The 20762-nt window shown below is 30.9% G+C and overlaps 2 protein-coding genes across 5 annotated transcripts; one reads left to right on the top strand and one right to left on the bottom strand.

Annotated features, from left to right (window-relative positions):
• Positions 1-595: 595 nt before the first annotated feature.
• Positions 596-5213, bottom strand: LOC129313770 (uncharacterized). 4 transcript variants are annotated; one of them, XM_054957141.1, is made up of 9 exons: positions 5073-5213; positions 4710-4816; positions 3626-4114; positions 2891-3056; positions 2760-2810; positions 2488-2670; positions 2256-2349; positions 1348-2114; positions 596-1245 (listed from the first exon to the last, which is right to left on the bottom strand). In XM_054957141.1, the coding sequence occupies exons 3-9, from the start codon at positions 4087-4089 to the stop codon at positions 868-870; spliced, it is 2103 nt and encodes a 700-aa protein (XP_054813116.1). In that variant the 5' UTR covers positions 4090-4114; positions 4710-4816; positions 5073-5213; the 3' UTR covers positions 596-867. The 4 variants fall into 4 exon arrangements, with proteins under 4 accessions (XP_054813116.1, XP_054813113.1, XP_054813115.1 ...); XM_054957138.1 differs by having other exon boundaries at positions 596-1248; positions 5073-5212; XM_054957140.1 differs by having other exon boundaries at positions 596-1248; positions 1348-2111; positions 5073-5212.
• Positions 5214-16760: 11547 nt separating this feature from the next.
• Positions 16761-20129, top strand: LOC129313565 (beta-glucosidase 12-like). The gene is made up of 13 exons (XM_054956795.1): positions 16761-16964; positions 17077-17146; positions 17471-17529; positions 17697-17772; positions 17856-17933; positions 18019-18106; positions 18402-18657; positions 18751-18866; positions 18975-19189; positions 19297-19328; positions 19668-19770; positions 19864-19960; positions 20062-20129. Exons 1-13 carry the CDS (start codon positions 16824-16826, stop codon positions 20069-20071), a joined length of 1341 nt encoding a protein of 446 aa, XP_054812770.1. The 5' UTR covers positions 16761-16823; the 3' UTR covers positions 20072-20129.
• Positions 20130-20762: the final 633 nt, after the last annotated feature.

The following is a 20762-nucleotide window of genomic DNA, read 5'->3' as shown; positions in this document are numbered from 1 at the left end:
ATACAATATAAAATTTACGAAAAATAATATTTATAAATCATGAATAATATGATACCTTTTCTCAAAATTCCATGGAATACACAATAAAATGTCAAGTTAAATAACCTAATAAAAACAAATTAAAAAGTTATAATAAGAGTTGAACATTTTAAAATTTATTATTTTTATGCTCTATTTTTTATTCAAATAATGAACGAAATGGTTGAATCTACAAGAGTTCATATAGCTCTACAGTTCACCAAAGTTTTCGTGTATTCTTTCCTCTAAATGTATTGCTTCACTTTAGCTACGTAAAATAAAAGCATATAAAATGAATGACAGCGCATCCATTTTCCAAAATAGTCACCTGAACAAATGTAGATGCCGATTCTTGTAAAAAAAAAAAAAAAAAAATTCTGGACTCCGGAGGGGAGAAAAAGAACCAAAACAGTCAGTCACAACATAGGAGCTCTAAACATTTTTGTTATTTCCAGTACCCTCCCAGCTTCTGGCTAAGGGCTCTGAGATAAACATAAACCACGTCAGGAACAGATTTTTCGAGTTCATTATAATGTCAATTTCGATTTGGGGATAAGACCTGTAAGTAATAGAACAATTTGAACTTTTTAATGTTAATGTTATTAATGATTAACCATTCCAAAATATTAAAATCATAGGTACCAAAGTACCAAACAGCGTTTTTCGTAACAATAACCTCCCAGAATGAAACACGAGCACTCAAACCGCACAACAAATCAAACAAGCTGGATGCGTATATTTATAATAACTACATAAAGTTCCCACCCATTTTACTTCTGGGGCAACAAAAGATAAACATGTTTCAGTGCAATCACCATGTGCGTTTCTCTGTCACATCTTCCCAGATAATTAGAAACCAGCCCATCCAGCAGGTTGGGAAGCTGACTTGCTCTCATATGTCTTGGCATTACCAAAAGCCTGAGACTGAGAATTACTCGCTTCTGTGCTAGGTGGTCTAGGCTTCTGTGAAATGCCAGCAGAAGACACAGCAGTGAAACTATCTGTTCCAAAACCCCATGAATCAAAATCTGAAGTTGGTTGGACTGGTTGCTCGTTTTGATAAATTTTTCTGGTCCTAACAGATTTGGCTCTGCTGTCCGCAGAAGCAGAATTTTGTTGCTGGGGTTCCTCTGCAAAAGCTTGCCATGACTTTGGTTCTGAACTCGGACTTTTTGTCTCAGTTTTGTTTTGCTGGAGTTCCCACATTGTCCCGCTAACCTTCTCCCTCTGCTGCAATAAACGCAATAATTATAGCAGTTTGTCAAAAACGGCCTACAAAGAACGTGCCAAGTTAACAAACAACGTGGGAAATTAGATATGTAAGATTACCGTGGTGGCAGATAATGGAACTGTAGGAGAGGCGCTCAAACCATCTCTCTTTGGTGATGGAGTTCTTGCTGCAATTGTTTGCCTGAGTTCCTGTATCTCTTGCCTTTGAGATCGGCAGATGGCAGAGAGCTTTTCATACTTTGAAGTAATTTCAGCCTTCTCCAGCTGAGCTTCCTTCAGCTGCGCTCTCAGTTTCCCCATCTCAGCCTCCAATGCTTCCTCCTTTTCAGGTTTTTTATCACTGAATCCAGAGCTAAGCTTACTCGTATCAAATTCAGCAACAAATGTGTCAAAAGCCTTGTCTTGGAAGGCAGCAGCGTTCTCCTTACTCAAAGAAGCTCGCCTCGCACCAGCTTGATGTGTGTCCTGGTAAAATTTTATCTCAAAGTCCTTGGAAGATCCAGTATCAAGTTTGTATGATTTTCCATGTTCACTGTTTTTTACATTTAGCGGCTGTCCATTTTCCACTTTTTTACCACCAACATTTTTGGATAATTGGTTATTTTCAGAACGAATTTTATCATGTTTTGCTGAGACATGATGGCTAGATGGCTCTTCATCAAATATCGGTCTGCTCTTAACCTCAGAGACAGACGAGTCCTTTGCATGCATACTAGACCAGAAAGCGCCAAGCTGTCCTCCACTTCCCCCTCCACTAGAAGAATTGGATGTCTGTGACGAATTTTTGGTTTCTCCAGATAAGGGTGGAGGGGGTGGACTCCGACGAGGCACTGGAGATGACTGAGTTGCAGGCTTTGCAGAACCTGCTAAAATTTATACACATTCCTTTCATGTCTTGACTCAAGCACATAATGGCACGTCTCCTGAACTACCATTTTCACATTTTGCATAGTAAAAAAGACCTCTAATTTGCAAATTAGTTCAAATTTAATCATAAAACAACTTACCTTCGTGCATGTTGGAAGATGGCAATTCAGGTGGTCTGTCAGGTAATGACTTCTGCAGATCGATAGGTAACTGCTCATTGATACGAAACCAGACCTGCGAACACAGTAAAATATCCAACATAAGTAACAGCATTATTTTCCCATTCCTGCACCTAAGAATGCCATCGGCATGGATGATCTAAGACCAACCTAAATTCATGGAGATGAATGGCCAATCAAGCAAAGCTCTTGCCTGCGTGATATCTGGTCTGTCGTCTGGTCTGGCCTGGAGCATATCTCTGATTAGGTCCGTGATGGATGAGCTGTATTTTGGCAAATCAGGAATGCGATAGTTTCCATTTAAGACTTGCAATTTTGATTCACCATCAAATGCACTTTTGAAGTAGCATATGCGGAAAAGAAGACACCCCAATGCCTAAGATGTTTACAAGTGGATCGTCAGTTATGCAACAAAAATTAAATTTCATCAATCAAGAGAGGAATTAGAGCCAATGCTCAGCTTACCCATATGTCCACTTTCTCGTTGATGACTTCTCTCAGGAACAGATCCCACATCTAAAATGAATTACAGGAATGCAATTAATAGAGAACTTGCATCAAAAAACTGCAATGAGGGGGGAAATCCCTCGACTAACCTCAGGGGCCCGGTAGGCAGGAGTTGTATGCTTCCTGATATTGTCTTCCTCAATTCCCATTTCTTCTGGTTTCTCAAAACGCTTGTGATTGGTGGAAGTACTCCCAAAATCACATAATTTCCATAAACCATCTGGGCCTAATAAAAGATTCTCAGCTTTCAAGTCTCTGAAAATACAAGGGGGAAAAGTCATCAATGCTATTCAATAGAGTATAATCAAATCAAACACCACAAAAATGTTAATTTAAATATAACTTTTCAATGATGCCTCACACAAACAGTAAAACCACCAGCGTCAAATAGTACAGTTGATAGAAAATTTAAATTACAAGGGAATAACTTCACAAGGGATGAAGAAAAACATATCATAATGACAAAGTAATCACACATGAAGATCCAGACATTATCTCACTGTTAGTCCTTAGTACATAAAAAATGAAGTATAGAACAATAGTAAAATAAGGAAGTCTAAAACTGTAAATACACATTAGCTATCTATCATATTTAGGGTAGAAACTGAGTTTGCAAAAGATGATCCTGAAGCAGATCTTCTCAATTAGATATACTAACAACAGGGAATTTCCCAGTAAATTTTTAAAAAGTACATAAATATAAAGATGAGAGTGTATCAACAAATTGTTTGGAAAAATTATCCTGAGAATATGACAAAAGTAAATAAGTAGAGAGAGATTTCTAATTTTGAAAAAAACATCAGATAAGTAGTTAGCCCTATTACCGGTGAGCAATAGGTGGGGATTGGCAGTGCATAGCAAAAACTGCATTACATACATCCCTGAAGATTAGAAGAACCTGCTTCTCATCAAAATAACCAGAACCTCGGCTCTCCAGCACATTAACTAGAGACTTATCACAAAATTCCATAACAATGAAAGCCTCTTTCGTCCTACCCATATCAAAGACTGTATGAGCATAAAGTGTGACCACATTGGGGTGCCCTTTCAATGACTTCATGACTGAAATCTCCTTCTTTACTAATTCAAGCGATTCTTCATCATTGCATATCATGTGCTTCAAAGCATATTGTTTTGACATGTGTACAGCATCACGGGCCAAGTAGACACAAGAGAACCCTCCTTCAGCAATGGCCTTCAGGATATTTACTTTAAGATTACCAATGTCAATAGAACGGCCTTCAAGCCCAGCTGGCTCTTTTTGCATGAATGGCTTAAATCTCCACATGTTTTATGCAAAAACAAGTAGAATGCTGCACATTTAAATAATATTATGAGCAACACTGCAGCCATATTATAGGAGAATCATCAGTGCATTTCAAGATTCAAGTTTTTGACTGTACTTGAGTTCATTCTTCGCACCCATTGATATAAATTTAAAAAGGAAAGGACTGGAAAAAAGCAAATATAATATATATACATATATATTTACAAATAGTCTCAGAAAGGAATTATATGCAGAAAGCTATCCACGAAGGTGACAACATCAAATTTCCAAGCACCCTTTCATGAAGTAAGATTATAAAGTTAATGATGTCCTCAGCCACAGATCAGCAATCTAACAATTTCTTTGCTTGGAACATAAGAAATCATTAGCAACAAAAGGGAGAATATTAAAAAAAATGACAAAACGAATACAGGCATTTTCCTAATGATTGTAAACGGATCAAGAGAAAGTCGATTAAAATTAATTAGGATAATCAAATGAACAGTTACAACGTTATAATGGACATAAAGGCAGAGATCTTACATCTCATTCGAGACACAAATAACTACTCCAGAAAATCCAATCAGATAGTGAACATCAAAAACAAGTCGCAGAAAAGGCAAATCAAGGGGTGACCTTACCACAAAATTTTATGGTCTCTTGATCGAACCCTGAATCCAAAACCCAGTTCACCAACCACAATTAAATCAGCTTTAATCAAATTAAACGCGTATCAGACGCCTCCGATCTGCGTCGAAACCAAAATACCAATTCAGGCTAAAGATCGCGGAACTCTGATCCCCCAGGGAAAAAATATATCAAAAGGCTAACAATATTTAAATAACCATCACCCAAAAAATCTTCGATCACTTCAAACAACATAAATTTTACAAAATTCAAGTGGGAAGCTGGTGTTTCTACGGTTCTACCTATCCAGACAGCGAAATTAAAGGTCGAAAAGATTAAATCCTGACAAGAGAACCAAACTCTGGCGATAGCAATACCTTCTCCTTCTTCTTGTTGTTCTTCAGATTCACAGCGACGCGGAAGCAAAAGTTGCTCAAGGGAAGTAAAGTAGCAGCGAAGCAATATACAGGGAAGGAAGGTGGTGAGGTGTGGAGGAGCTGCGATCTCATGAATTGGGGATGTGGAAATGCAAGAGAATCCACACCGTTAAGGGATGGTGGGGCCATGAACGACGGTTATGGATGAATCCGACGGTCACAGATGAACCGGCCGTGATTGCATGGCCAACGAGGCCCCTTCTCTCCTGGGGTGACAGATCGCGACTTTTCAGAGGAGTCTCTCAGCACTCGAGAGAGTGGACAAAAGAAGGACACTCGCTAGATCTCATCACAACGTGGCGCGGTGTCATTGGAGGAGGGTATTTAACTTTTCACAGAGCTCAATGGAATGCGTAGACAAATTGTAGAAACTTTTTCACCACCCAAGAAAGAGTGGTAAATCATTAATTTATTAATTTTTAGTGGTACTAGTAAGAGTTTTTTTTTTTTTTTAACCAGTGTGGTACTGGTAAGAGTTAAGTACTAGTTTTTTTAAGAAAGGATTCAGATTTTTTTTTTATTTTTATTTTTTGAAAGAATGGAGATGGAAAGATTTGAGGAGGAGGAGGAGGAGGAGATTTGACTACTTGTGCGTCTTTCTTTGCCCATTTACTTATATTATATTTTCAAAATACTTATTATACCCTTTTTGGTTTCATATATATGAGCCATATTTTAAAATATTTTTATTGTCGAATTTATAACTTACTTTGTATAAAAATTTAAATTATTGATTAGTTTCTTTCAATTGTATATTTATCCTTGTATAATTTTTCAAACATGCAAGTTAACAAGTTCAAGTGAATCTAAATAACATCATAATATTCGTCATGAATGATTCGTCGTATCTAAACAATATAAGTATTAGGCATGTTAGAAATATAGAGTCTCAAATATAATAAAAGAATCCTTGGACACTTTTACCTCAATTCAACTGAATGTGAAGATGTATAAATAATGATGTGAAGGGGATCTGATTACTAGAATGAAATTACAAATTTGTAGTGATTACAACTATGAAATATAAAAAAAAACCCTAAACTAAGTGAAAAACAAAAAATAAATTAAAATTCAAAATGAAGCAATGAGGTTTTTTTTTTTTTTGTGCTAGTAACCCTTGATTTTATCAGTTGCTCCCTTTTTATACTTGTACACCTGAGATTGTTGTGCTTGAAAAATCAAGAGCCTGCATGCAAAATATCTACTATCATTAGGCACGATTCAACAAAATTCATGGCACTTTAGATTACAATCTCATGTCCCTGCAACTGTCTTTCACATTCAATTGCTCCAAGTCTTAAGAACTACACCTCTTTGCTTCAACACATTCTCAACATGGAGCCTTATTTGAGAATGCACCGGGCCTTGTTTTTAATTGAGCATTGAACCTGACATTTCTCATTCATTTTTCTTTGTTATTTTATGCTTTTGTTAACTTAACGCTTTAATTTAGGTCCAAACATATGTTAATCTCAAGGAACTCAAGGCTTCTTGCTCGAAAGTCATAGAACGTACATACTAAGAAGTAATGTTAAGTTCCTTGCGAAGCTAGATCATGTCATTGGAGATATAGCATTTGAAGATCTTATATGAGAGAGAGAAAGTATTTATAAAGATTATTGATAAAAGTTAATTCAAAAATTTCTTTCATTTTAAAACAATATCAATGATTCAATCTTCTTAATTCTAATAAAATAATTAGAAGTGACTTATACATAAAATTGAAAAATAGAGTAATTATATCTTGTTATTGGTGAATTACATTCTTTGTAAATTATCTGTGCAAGTGGTTAATTAATTTGTCACCTTGATAAGTTATACACTTGTGAAATCAAATATGCCAGCATTTAATTTTAAAGAAACAATCGCATAAGCACAAGGGATCATCAATATTTATTACATATTTGTTCAACAAACCTAGTCAGCATTTATCTTTTTTTTTTCAACAGACTAGTTCGCATTTAGCTATATACTGTCTCCTGTTTTTAATACAAGGCAAGAGAGTTTATTATCATTTGAAATCATATGCAACAATTTATTATTGTTATTAATTGCAAAAGACAAAATTTGATATTAATATTTTTGGTATGGTTTCAGGATTTGGATTCGGAGCATAGCGCCCCCTGGTGATTGTCATGCATGCCAGGGGATTAAGTCCTTAGAGAGATTATAATGTATTAATCAATTGTGGATTCTCTAGGTTCTTTATCACAATTTCTTTAGAGTAATAAAGCTAACTAAAAAGTTTAAGAATATGCAATAGTACGTAAAAAAACATAACTGCATTACTGAGGAGTAATTACAATGGGTGTCCTGTGCAATCGAAGGAAAAAGTAAAGTAAATAGCCTAAAAGGTAAACTTAATTGTTAGGGGTAGTACTAGGCAAAGTTAAAGTGACACTGAGTTAGTTTGAGGTTGCACTAGATAATTTAATTCAAAGTTGATGAGTGTTGAAGTACTTGAAAAATATCATTTTAGTTATGCACTAGTTGCCTTCTATAAAAAAAGATAATAACACACTTCTTTGAATTTTGAATTTCACCCTTAAAAATAGTTGTAATTGTTAACGTTGTTTAAAGTCTTGTATTTGTGCTTTATTAAGGTAGAGTAGTGAGACAATTGCTCCTAATTTCTCGAAAAGTGGAGAGAGTGGCCTAAAATTTGGTCGTCGCTCCGTCAAAGCATGTCATTCTATTTAGGTGTTTCTAAGATTTGGCCTTGTTAAGCTATTATGGTTTCTTCTAAATTAGGGTTTGGTAGATTTGTCTTGAGACCCTATGCTCCAAATTTAGCACAAACACATTTTTTAAACAATTTTCAATACGTAACTACTATTTTTTAGTAAATGTAAAGTTAGTTAAAATTGCCTTATATTGAAAACTAAAAGGAATATCTTAATATCATCATTTCCATCAAAATTAGAGCATGCATGTGAGAGGAAGTTTAGTTCAACCAGTTGATAAAGCTGAATTAACTTATTTAGGGTGTTGAGTTTGAGTTTTAGAATATGCAATCATATTAAATAAAAATACTAAAAAATTTAGATAGGTGATCATAATACTCCATATTTTCTAGGATGCATGGGATGGAATTAAAAAAAAAAAAAGAGCGCTTGTATACAAGTAAAGAAAAATAAAGGGTTAAAATGCCGACCACCTTAAAAAAGACTGGGCTCCTTAAATTTTGTTTATTGGTTTATTTTGATTTTTCTATTTCCTGTTCAAGCTCAGCTCGCCCTTGTTAGGGGGAGACAGAGAAGCTAAGCCCTCTCAGATTCCAAAATGTGGAGCTACTTGTCCCTGTACGTTGCTATATGATATTGTCATGTTGCGTTAACCTGCGCAAATTTCAATTAATATATTTATTTCTTAATGAAACATTTTTAACTGATCACCTCATACACATGCTCCTTTTATTTTTATATATAAGAGAAAAAATTATATCACACAGTTTAAAAAAGTTAGTTAACCATATTAATTATATATGAAAATAAAGAAATTAAATTAAAATGTCTTGTGTTAATCAATATAAATATATATGAATTATTTTTCATTAATGTAAGTTATAAGGGGCGATTTAAAAAATATATAATAAATATTTATTAAAATATATAATTTTACTTATATAAAAAAATAAATAAAATGTGATAGTTTTTCTTATAAATAGAAACAGAGTAGTATAACCTTATTTTTTTAATTTTTAATATCATTTTAATTTTACTTTATTTTACACCACAATGATACGATTACATTTTATTCATTCTGTTAGAACTTATTCGCATTTTTTTAAGGGAGAATGACAATGAATTCATAAAATAAGAAATAAAAAATTTATTATAATTAGGTCCACGATACATTTTTTTAAAAAAATAAATTGTAAATAATTACTCAAATACCTACAAACAGGAACCATAATTGTAGATTGAGAGTTATATCTAAAATTTAAATGTGATATTTATAATTGAAACTCCTAAATTTCAACAGCCTAAATCAATAATATTTGCAATTGATTTTTCAAAAAAATTTATGGGGAACCAAATTATTATAAATTACTTGTTTTGGAACTTCAATCATTCTTCCTAAACTTAATACCCATTAGAATAGATCCAAGACACCTTATCTATGATTAACCATGGTTGTTAAAGTCAAATGACTCATGATTAATTAAAATTAAAGTAGGGTGTGTGCATTTGATAGGGTTCAAAATGAGTTATGACATTGGTTGCTTGAGATTTTTGAAAAATGTTACTCCCTTTCTTCTTCTTCTTCTTTTTGGTAAACATTACTCCCTTTCTTTTTATATTTTAACTTAATAAAAGATGGATAAAAATTAAATACGTTGCCTTTCAGAATATGAAATTTTAAATACATTAGGGGATTAGAACATGATTTTAAAAGTAACTCATAATCAAAGAAAAAGAAAATCGGAATAAGCCATGTATTTGTATGCACAAGAAATAATACATATTCAAAGCTTTTGAATAATATAACTCCTATACACTTTATTATTATTTATATAAAATTTAAAGTAGGTTATATCGTTCATAATTATGAATAATGTAGGTTTTGCATTTTATATAATGAATGATTATTTTGTTCTCCTTTTGCGAATTGACAAGATTATTCTAGCAAAGTTTAAATTTTTGTTGAAAATAAGAGGTTATATGTTGATACTCCCCCTTTAATTTATTGTTTCAATATTAAAAGTAATCCCATTGTTTTCAAATAACAAAATGAGAACTTTTTAGCCGTCCCACTATAGGAAAGAATTCATGGATACAAAATAAGGCTTTTTGACTACAATACCATGTTAAAAAATATTTATTACCCATCTATACATTCAAAGCTGTATGCGACAATACTATAAATAAATGACCCGACCTGCATTAAATTAATTTTTGACCAATATTTTTCCCTTACGACACAACTTGTTTAAATATAAAAGATATAAATAATATTTGTGATATATTTCAATTAATTAAATGTAAAAAAATTTGCTTGCTTTAATTTTAGTAGAAACAATATATTCTGAATGTAAGGCTGAGTAATAAAATCAACTTGTAGCAATTTAAAACAAAAGGAATTGAGAGGTACTTAGTTTAATTAATTGAGTTCAAATTTTAGAATATACAGTCACATTAAAAAAATACTGATAAATTTATTTTGATCCTTTTATGTAATTTTTTTGGATCATTTACCATATTTTTGGACACTTTTATGTCATTTTTTAATTAATTAATTGTTAAAGTTAACTTTTATTAATGATAGAGGTCAAACTGTATTATTTCATAAATTGAAGAGAAATGTTACATAAAAAATAAATTTAAAATCCCAAACACTTTTGAATCTATTGCTTATGGGTCAATTTGCTCTTTTAGCCAATTATTAATTTTAAAAAATAGGAAATGAAAAATATACATTTTTAAATAAAAATAAAAAATAATTTAAACTTAAACCTTATTATGCTTCTAAATAATTATATTTATATCTTTTATAATATAAATAATCAACATTATATATTAATGCATAAAAATCAAGGGGTAAGGGTGGGGGTTTGGGCCTCGGTGCCATGGGAATAGAAATGGAGATACTAAAAATGAGATCAATTATTAATTAGTTGAGATACTAGTTTAAGAATCAGTGATTCAACTAGAAGACATATCAGAGTTAGATCAGTTATAATTTAAATAAAAAATTAATCATCAAAATATTAATCCACATCCAAGACTTAATATCTCATAAAACATATATCAACAATTCTAATAATAATAGAACACAACATTCAATGAAATTGTATATTTGTATAATATTATACTGGATAATAAATATAAAAACAAGATATATTTTTATCATTTTATATTTAACTTTATTTTTAGTTTGGTTCCCAGTCATACATAATAATTTTAGAATTCTTTATTTTCTCTTAAGACTCAAAAATAATAACTTTTTTAATCTAAATATTCTAATAAATACTCCCTATATTAAAAAATGTAAGGAGTTTTTAACAGAATCACACCCCTCAATAAAGTAGTTATCTATTTTTAAACTAACCCTATCTTTTCATATTTATCTCTATTAAATTCTCTACAATCAATATAAAGTTTTTTCATTAGTAGAGGTATTTTTGAAAAAAAAAAAGACAATGATTATATCTTGAAAGACTAAAAATATTTTATATTTTTTAACATCTAACTCCTTAACAAATATTTTATATTTTTAAACGGAGGGAGTAATAATTATTTTGGTATGAATAATAAATAATAATATTGTTAACTTTCATTTAAAAAACGTGCATTAATGTGTGAAATGTGTGAAGTCACTTGAGCATGACAGCATGAGTGAACAGCCATCATTTCCCTTTCATTTAAAATGAAGCAACAGCGGCCTTTTATTCTAAGACTTGAGAAACGATAATAGCTATTGATCAAAGTATCCTCTCCATTCTTTTTGTTCTGCACACAACTCTCTTTCCATTTGAGGCCTTGAAACGCAAAAGAGGAAATGCTAGCTAAGAAGAGATTGGCATTCAAAAATGGAGGCAGCTTCAGCAAGCAGCCAAGCATCTGATGGCATTCTTTCTTGAAAGAATCACATTCAATCCTCTCAAAAAAATTAATTACAAATAAAGATTAATACAGAGTAAATTGTTATTAAAATAAAAACATGACTTTTTTTTTTTTCAAATGAGACTTATTGTTAGTCTTTATTTGTAATTAATTTCTTTGAGGGGGGCTACATGTGATTATCCCTTTTTTTTCTTTTTTTTTCTTCTTCATTCTTTTTCATTTTCTTTACATCTTCTTCTTCTCTCTTCTTATGTAGTAATGTTCCTCTTCTATTTTCGGCTTAGAGATCCATTGTCCGATCAACTTTTTTTGGTCCGTTAGAGCTCGTTAATCCATCAGGTTTATTGATTTAAAACAATTCAATATTGGGTTAATCGATTCACTTTAAGTCAATACTTTTTTAATTCAATTGCTTGACCAAACTGGCCAAGTTACCAATTTAACCAGCTAGTCTAATTCGAGTTTCGATTCATTGATAGAGAAAATAGAGTAAGGAGGAGGGATAGGGTGGCATAACTGTCAATAATAAAAAAAAAAATGGAATCCTAGACAACTTGATTTCACTTAATCTGAGTTGTGTGTCAAAAAGAGAAAAAATGGTCAGAAATTAGTTTGATACAACCTGAGTTATTGATCTATAGTATTGTGGGAAATAGTTTTGAGTGTATAGCATTTTTGATAATAAATATTATTTAATATAGTATTGTGGTTTAAAAGCCTAAAATGACAATTGAGATATGTCATAACTACAACATTATTAAATGTGAGGATGATTGTGTCTTAGTCATGATCTATATGACTAACTTTTAAAATAAAATTATAAAGGTTGAATTCTCAATGAAATGTATGCTTTTAAAGAAGTGCTCGCAAGCTATTAGATTAGTTTAAGTTAAAAATCTTGAATAGCAAAATGAAATAAAAAATTAAAGAGATATACTTAATCCAATCTAAAATTTCTGTCAAATGTTTATTAAAAATATTATGTCATGTTTTTGTCTAGCCAAGTTTTAAAAAAAAATTAAACGTTAAAAACATGATAGAATTATCTAGCCAAATTTGGCAATATAGTTTTAGTTACTTGTAGATCACGCAACTTATCTGTTAAGAGGATGAATCAACCAAATTTTATTAAGAGTTTAATTTTGACTAGATTTACGGTATTGTGGGAAGTTTAATTTGAAGGTATAGCATTTTGATAATAAATATTATTTAATATAGTATTGTGGTTAAAAAGCCTAAAATGATGATCAAGATAGGTCATAACTACAACATTATTAAATATGAGGATGATTGCGTCTTAGCCATGATCTATATGACTAATTTTTTAAAATTAAATTAGAAGGGTTGAATTCTCAGTGAAATTTATGCTTTTAAAGAAGTGCCTACAAGCTATTAATTAGATTAGTCTAAGTTAAAGATCTTGAATATCAAAACAAAATAAAAGATAATAAAATAAAGAGATATACTTAATCCAATCTAAAATGTCTGTCAAATGTTTATTAAAAATATTGTGTCATGTTTTTGTCTAGCCAAGTTTTAAAAAATTAAACATTAAAAATATGATAGAATTATCTAGCCAAATTTGGCAATACAGTTTTAGTAACTTGTGAATCACGCAATTTATCTGTTAAGAGGATGAATCAACCAAATTTTATTAAGAGTTTAATTTTGACTAGGTTTTTTTTAAAAAAAAAATAAAAAAAACCACCCAACAGCAGTTCTGTGGTTTTCCATTATAAAAGGATAAACATAATCCTTGACCTTTTCATCCCTATAATGCTTTCTAAAGTTCAAAGCTTTTCTTAGTCAGATCCCATTATTACCTTTGTGATTTCTAATTTTTGAAAAAGGTTATTCTATATTCGCGAGTTTAAAGAGAATGACACAAGAAAATAATTATATATAAAACATAGATCTTCATCCTCATGATATCATTCATTTTATTTCTTTTTTTAAATGCATTCTGTTTATCGGAATCATTTTTGGCATGGATGAGGAAAAAAAATTATTTGCCTTTATACCAATTTTTTTATAGTGTCTTAGTTTGATATATGTTAATTCCTTAAAGTTAAAATTATTAATTATTAATTAAGTTTCCCAAAACAAAACACTTTTAAAGTTTATAAAAAAATTAATTTAATACAATGTTTACATTTTTATTAATTTTTTAGTAACAATTTTATATTTATAAAAGTTGTTTAGAAGACATAATCTAATTATATAAATTTTTAGTGTAAAAATTATATACGTAATTAATTTTAAAATTATATAATATTCTTAATAAAAACATAACATTTCTTAATTTTATTTCTAAATGAAATATTCAAGGATTTTAATATTTAGGATTAACAAATTTAATGAATTAAATTATGAGAACTTGATTGAAACAAAATAAATTATAGGACTTAATTTAAAATTAAATAAAAATAGAAAAATCGACAAATTAAAGTTTGGAAAAGATATTTAACTTGTAAATATATGAAATTTAGTTTGTAAATTTGCAAAATTAATTTCTGAATATTAATCTATTAATATTGTAAGAGTTCAACTCATAAGTGCAAGGAGTTTAAGTTATAAAGGACGAAGATGTACTTGTAAAGTTGCAATATTTAGTCTGTAAACATTAAAATAATTCAAAAATAATTTTTAGGAAAAAATGTTATGATTAGTGTGAGCCAGCAATCGATCAGTGGCTGCTAGTCATCGGTTAATAATTGCAGGTGGTCAGTCAATTCTCGCCAGCACCATTCGAAGGAGTAGGAGTCAAAGGGCATTTGTTTTATTTTCCATGGTAAATTAATTATAATTAAGTTTCATGAAATTTTAATATATTTTCACAAATTCATAAAATTTATTTATAAATAAGTTTTTTATATGAAATCTATTTATATTTTCCCCCTTTTTCTTGTTACCCCCAGGAGGGACGAGATCACATTGAAGGGCCTAAACAGTGGTAATAAATTACGTGTAATCTTCCAAAACCTTTCATTATGTTGTACTGATTTTACATAATGTACATTCTTAAATAGCAAAAAATAATGCACATTCTTCTATTTTTTATTGTTGATCCTACCTCTAATTTATAATATCAAACATTTTTTAGAAGTTCTATTTAATCCAAAACATAAGATATTAGATATAGGTCTTATATTACATCCTTACTTCATTTACTATTATTGTTGAAAAATAGTCTTTTATAATTTCAGTTAATATTATTAAGACACATACTTTTTTCATTAAAAAATATAAAATATTTTTAATTGAATTTCACATTTTCATAAAAGTAATTACTTTTACTCAAATTATCCGTCAAGCCCTATCTTTTCATGTTTTTTCCTATTTTATAAAATATTTTATCATAAAATAAATATAAAATAATTTATTTAATATGGGCACTTTAAAAAAAAAATCATAATTACACATTAAAAGATTAAAAATGTCTTACACTTTTTAACATCAAATCCCTTAAAAAATGATGGAGGAAGTATATTTGTCATTTAATGAGAATATAATTAGAAAGATCTAGAATTTATTCTCTCTAAAATATTATCACTAGTTTTATATGATGGCGTATAATAAAATTTGTAAGGACCCATAATAATAATGTTACTCATTTTATCATATTACGCATACAATATACCAAAATAATTTATAATCTACATCTACAATTGTTATAAAACATAAATAATAAAATATGTATGGGAAAATGAAATTTTTAGTTTCTCATGTTTGCATTAATTATAAATTCAATCCCTCAAATTTAATTTTTACCAATTTAGCCTTTTAAATTTGCATTAATTATTAATTTGGTCCTTATTGTTTAAAAATAAGATAATACTGTTAAAGTCTACTAATATGAATGATGAAATATTGATCATGCAGATTGAGAAAAAAAGAAGTGTAATTATTTAAGTAGGAAGAAACATGCTCAGAAATTTCAAAAAAATAAATGAATAAAACTTAGTGTAAGGAACCAGATTGATAAAAATTAAAATGATTTTAGTACTAATTTACTCATATTTAACTATATATACATGTCAAATTATGAGTATACTTTGCACTTTAGATTAATTTGAAAGTTAATGTATGATTGAAAGTTTAAAGTACTAACATAATAATTTAAAAAAATATAAAAAAATTAAATTTAAAAGATTAAATAGATGATTAAGACAAACTTAAAAAGTTGAAAGTTTCATTACCACACCATCTAATTAACAAAAATGTTATCAACATGTGTTGGTTAGAGACTAGGACCACCTAAACACAATCTTGGGTTCAAGTTTTCATGAATGTAGAAAACGTTTTTCAAATAATTACTGCTGCGGTAATTAGTAATATCCATAATGCTTAAATTGACACAGCTAGATAATAAAACTTTATAAAAGAAATTATTAATTTTTAAAAAAATTAATCATTTAATTTTTATAATTTTAATTCAATTATAATTTAATTTTTAAATTTTAATTTGTTGTAACTCAATTTTTAAAATTTTAATTCAATTTTAACTCAATCTATAGACTTTAATTTTTACAATTTAGTCCTCACATTTTTAATTATTTTACTATTAGTTCCTATATCTTAAGAAATAAAATTATAAAGATTAAAATTATATTAAAATTTGTTATTAATATTTTAAATTAATAAAATCTTTTAATTTTTATAAATATTAAACGTTTAAAATATTTTTAATTTTTATAATTTTATTTTTCTAAATATAAAAATTAATATTTAAATAATTAAATTTATAGAGATAAATTATAAGAGACAGAGTTTAAAAATTGAGTTATAATTAATTAAAATTATAAAGATTGAATTTTAATAAATTAAAATTCAAATATTAAGTTATAAATAAATTAAAATTACAATAAGAGAATTAATTTGTTTTTTTTAACTAGCACACGTCTTGTCATAAATCGGAAATCAACGGGTTTGTGGGGCCCACGTCACATTATTTTCGCTCCAAATATCGAAGTTTGCAAGTTAATTCCATGGCACAGATTCATAAATGTTACACCCAATTACAAAAAAGAAGAAGAAGAAGAAGAAGAAGAAGAAGATTAACAAACGTTGATGTGCTGATTGTGCTCTTTCCAATTTTCTCTGCAGAGAATATCCAAAGCACAGAATGTGGGGAAACCACTCCCATCTTCTCCTTCTTCTGCTGGCAATCTCCATTAATATTGCACTCTTCGACTCAGTCGGTTGTGTTGATCCCACCAGCTTTCCTCCAGATTTCAAATTCGGCACTTCCTCTTCTGCTTACCAGGTTTTCTTTTCATCATAAATCCTTTCTCTATCTTCCACAATCTCACATGCACGCAAGAATTTCTTCGCATTCTAATCTATCCATCATACTTGTGATTGGCTTTGACTTGAAGTATGAAGGTGCTGCATTTGAAGGAGGGAAAGGCCCTAGCGTTTGGGACGTTTTCACTCACACATACCCAGGTACATATGTATGTCTGTTTTGCATGTATATGAAATGACTATTCACCTAAACGAGCAATCACAATCGACGGCACTGAATACTGATATATTGACATGGATTGTAAGCACTCATGTATAGAAAAAAGCCAGAGTGGTACAGAGGGAAGAAGCAGGATTTTGTGTGTGAGAGAGAAACAGAGAGATGATTCCAATATATTCCTTTGCTTTTCCCGTATTCCAGCCTGATTGCTCAGTGTTGTTACTGCAATTTCCAGGTTCAAATCGAAAATTAATCTCCTCTGTTTTCACTTTCACTTGAATAGTTTTGTGGTTTAATCTTTTCAGAAAGGATAGCTGATCACAGTGATGGGGATGTTGCTACTGATTCGTACCATCGCTACAAGGTACTCCCACTCGGCCACTCCCATTCTCGTAATTTGCATTTATATGCCTGAGATAATGACTCTCCGTAGATCTTGAACTTCGTTTCTGCGCTCCCCCCCCCCAAAAAAAAAAGAACTTTGTTTTCTAACCAGTTCTCATATTGTTTAGCCATTAAAAAATATTTCAGGAAGATGTGGCCCTAATGAAGGATATTGGGTTTAACGCTTACAGATTTTCCATCTCTTGGCCCAGAATCCTACCCTGTGAGAAACATTTTCATGCACTTCGACTGTTCGATTAATTATTTCAATGATCTATTAGACTTATATCTAACTTCTTTTTATAGATGGGAATCTAAAGGGAGGAGTGAACCCAGAAGGAATAAGATATTACAACAATCTCATTGATGAACTCATATCTAACGGTCAGCTGAAGAACAGCTTTCATTCATGATTTCAGAATAATAAACTAATCGAATTACACTTTGTTCTTATGTCTTACACTTGCAGGATTACAATCCTTTGTAACTCTGTTTCACTGGGACCTCCCTCAAGCTCTTGAAGACGAATATGGTGGTCTTCTGAGCCCCAAAATTGTGTAAGCATTAAGAAATAACAGTAAAATTGACTGAACTGACGGTGTAATCCTTACATTATTCGATCAATTAGTTTTAGCTTTTAAACATTTATGAGAGCACAAATTAGTCTTCTTGTCAAATGTCCAAAGGATTGCCAAGCAACCAGCCTGCGAGAAATTTACTAGTTATCAAAACAGAAATTACAAGACAAGTCTGGTACCATGATATTGTCCTCGAGAACAAATGGAAATGGATCCTTTGTTCATTTTGCTTTCCAAGTGTTTGAATACACCTCTTTTTGGATTTTGCAAACAGGAAGGATTTTGTACGTTATGCAGAAGTATGCTTCAGAGAATTTGGTGATAGGGTAAAGCATTGGATCACTCTGAATGAGCCATCATCATATAGCATTGAAGGCTATGCCAATGGCATATTCCCACCTGGAAGGTGCTCCAGCTTCTTGGGCCTAAACTGCAGTGCTGGTGACTCTAGCACTGAACCCTACCTTGTGACACACCACCTAATTCTTGCTCACGCTGAAGCAGTCAAACTCTACAGGAAGAAGTACCAGGTTACTGCATGATTATCATTCATTAACTCAATCCAAACTCACATAATGTGTTTTTCACTAAATCTTCCTGTGAATGATTATTGCATGCTGCAGATTTCTCAGAAAGGTCAAGTTGGGGTCACACTAGCTTTCATGTGGTATGTTCCCATATCCCAATCAAAGGCTGACAAAGATGCAACATCTCGAGCCAATGATTTTTCATGTGACTGGTAAGTGAGTCTCTTACATAAAGGTACTTTATCCTATTGAGTTAAAGTAGTTATTAATGCCTAATAACAATGAGACCCATACATTGATACTGTATCATGATTTTCAAGGTTCTTGGAACCACTGAACTCTGGGAAATACCCTACAGTAATGGTTAAATATGTGGGTAAACGTTTGCCCAAGTTCTCCAAAAGACAATCATTGTTGGTTAAAGGGTCCTTCGATTTCATAGGGGTCAATTATTACACAGCATATTATGCATTTAATGTTCCTTGCAAAAGTGAAAATCAAACTGCACTGACAGACGCTTGTTTCAACTTTACAAGTAAGCTACAGAATATGAAGCCTACACATTGTCTCTTCTTCACTTTTGTGAATTTTTTTTTTTTGGTACCTTTTCTTACTTATTATCATTTCCTCCAATTTTGTCAGCTGAAAGAAATGGAATTCCGATTGGTTCAAAGGTACTTCTTTTCTCATAATTAAGATACATTGGTGAATCATGAATGACAATATGAGCCAAATGGTCTGAGCCTAATGACATTGTTTTAGATTATGACACACAGATTTATGTTTCCTATTGAATGAACAGAAACTATTTCTGAAACAAAGAAAGACAGCAAAACAAACTAAATGGCCATGACCAGTACATCTACTGAACTTGTATTTGGGTCTGGTTATCACTTTCCAAGCTTAAAGGATTAGTTCTCCTTTCAAATTACAGCAGTGTGAAATTCAGTTTCTCATTAGTCCTCCATTAATATCAATCTGAGAAAGGAATTGAGAAGTGAAAAATATTGCAGGCTGGCTCAGAATGGCTATACATCTATCCACAAGGAATTCAAGATGTATTAGAATACACTATGAAGAAATTGAACAATCCAATCATTTACATAACAGAAAATGGTAAGAAATTCAGCTACTTGATGTAATCTTTAGAATGTCATAATCAGTGTTTGCTTTCTTCTTCGTAAGTCAGATTTCCCCAAACGCTTGCAGGATGTAACGAGGTTGATAATGGTAGAAAGTCACTTAATGACAAGATGAGGATAGACTATGTCAGTCGCCACCTTCTGTATATTAGAAGGGCCATGAGGTAAGTTTCTTTTGCAGAAAAAGAACAGTACTTCTGCTTCTGATTCTGAAGCTTCTATAAATCAGTAGGATTCAACACATGAAATTTTTAATTAAAATCAGTTGTACTTAGTAGGAATGGAGTGAAGGTGAAGGGCTACTTTGCATGGTCACTTTTGGACAACTTCGAGTGGGTTTTTGGATACGCTGTTCGGTTTGGAATAATATATGTAGATTTCAAGAATGGACAGAAACGATACCATAAAAGATCAGCTCTTTGGTTCAAAACTTTTCTCCATCAATGGAATGGTTCTCAGTACTGAACAATATTGATGGATGAGTGAAATAAAATTATGTTTGATTATTAATATTATGAGATGTATACAGGTTTTAAGCATTATTTTTCTCTAATTATTAATGTTAAATTATGACAGTTTAAACATAAAATCTTCTTTTCCGATTCGGGTTGTTTCTCTCTTTTGCAAGCATTTTAATAAAAATAGATAAGAGGTCCCAAACTAACTAAAATACAAACAGATAGCGAGAGGGACAGCTTGTTATCTTGCATAATTACACGCAAATCCTAATTATGAAAATAAAACCAAAAAATAAAAGGTAAGATCAAACCCAAGCATACTTGGCCATTTGAACACTTGCATGCAAGTTGAAGACCAAAAAAAGGGGGGGGGGGGGAGATCCCCACTAAAGGACCCCCATAAGGGGCATAATTTCATGGAAGGACCAAATGATTGTGAAGTAGCATTCAATGCTATGATTAAGAAACTGAAATGTAATTACATTTTTTATTGACTACCAAAATACCC

This window comes from Prosopis cineraria, unplaced genomic scaffold (assembly GCF_029017545.1).
Source record: "Prosopis cineraria cultivar Desert tree isolate PC_DT_omini unplaced genomic scaffold, ASM2901754v1 PC6, whole genome shotgun sequence".
Lineage (NCBI taxonomy): Eukaryota > Viridiplantae > Streptophyta > Magnoliopsida > Fabales > Fabaceae > Prosopis > Prosopis cineraria.
Note: the sequence above shows the minus strand (reverse complement) of the source record. Positions and strands in the feature narration are given on the sequence as shown.

Excerpts from the sequence above, each read along its gene's own strand:
- LOC129313770 (XM_054957138.1), bottom strand. The coding sequence starts at position 4,089 with ATGTGGAGATTTAAGCCATTCATGCAAAAAGAGCCAGCTGGGCTTGAA. Across the intron at positions 2,350-2,487 it reads ACAGACCAGATATCACGCAG|GTCTGGTTTCGTATCAATGA; the intron begins GCAAGAGCTTTG and ends CTGTGTTCGCAG. Across the intron at positions 1,249-1,347 it reads TTCCATTATCTGCCACCACG|CAGAGGGAGAAGGTTAGCGG; the intron begins GTAATCTTACAT and ends CGTTTATTGCAG.
- LOC129313565 (XM_054956795.1), top strand. The coding sequence starts at position 16,824 with ATGTGGGGAAACCACTCCCATCTTCTCCTTCTTCTGCTGGCAATCTCC. Across the intron at positions 19,190-19,296 it reads CGCTTGTTTCAACTTTACAA|CTGAAAGAAATGGAATTCCG; the intron begins GTAAGCTACAGA and ends CAATTTTGTCAG. Across the intron at positions 19,329-19,667 it reads GAATTCCGATTGGTTCAAAG|GCTGGCTCAGAATGGCTATA; the intron begins GTACTTCTTTTC and ends AAAATATTGCAG.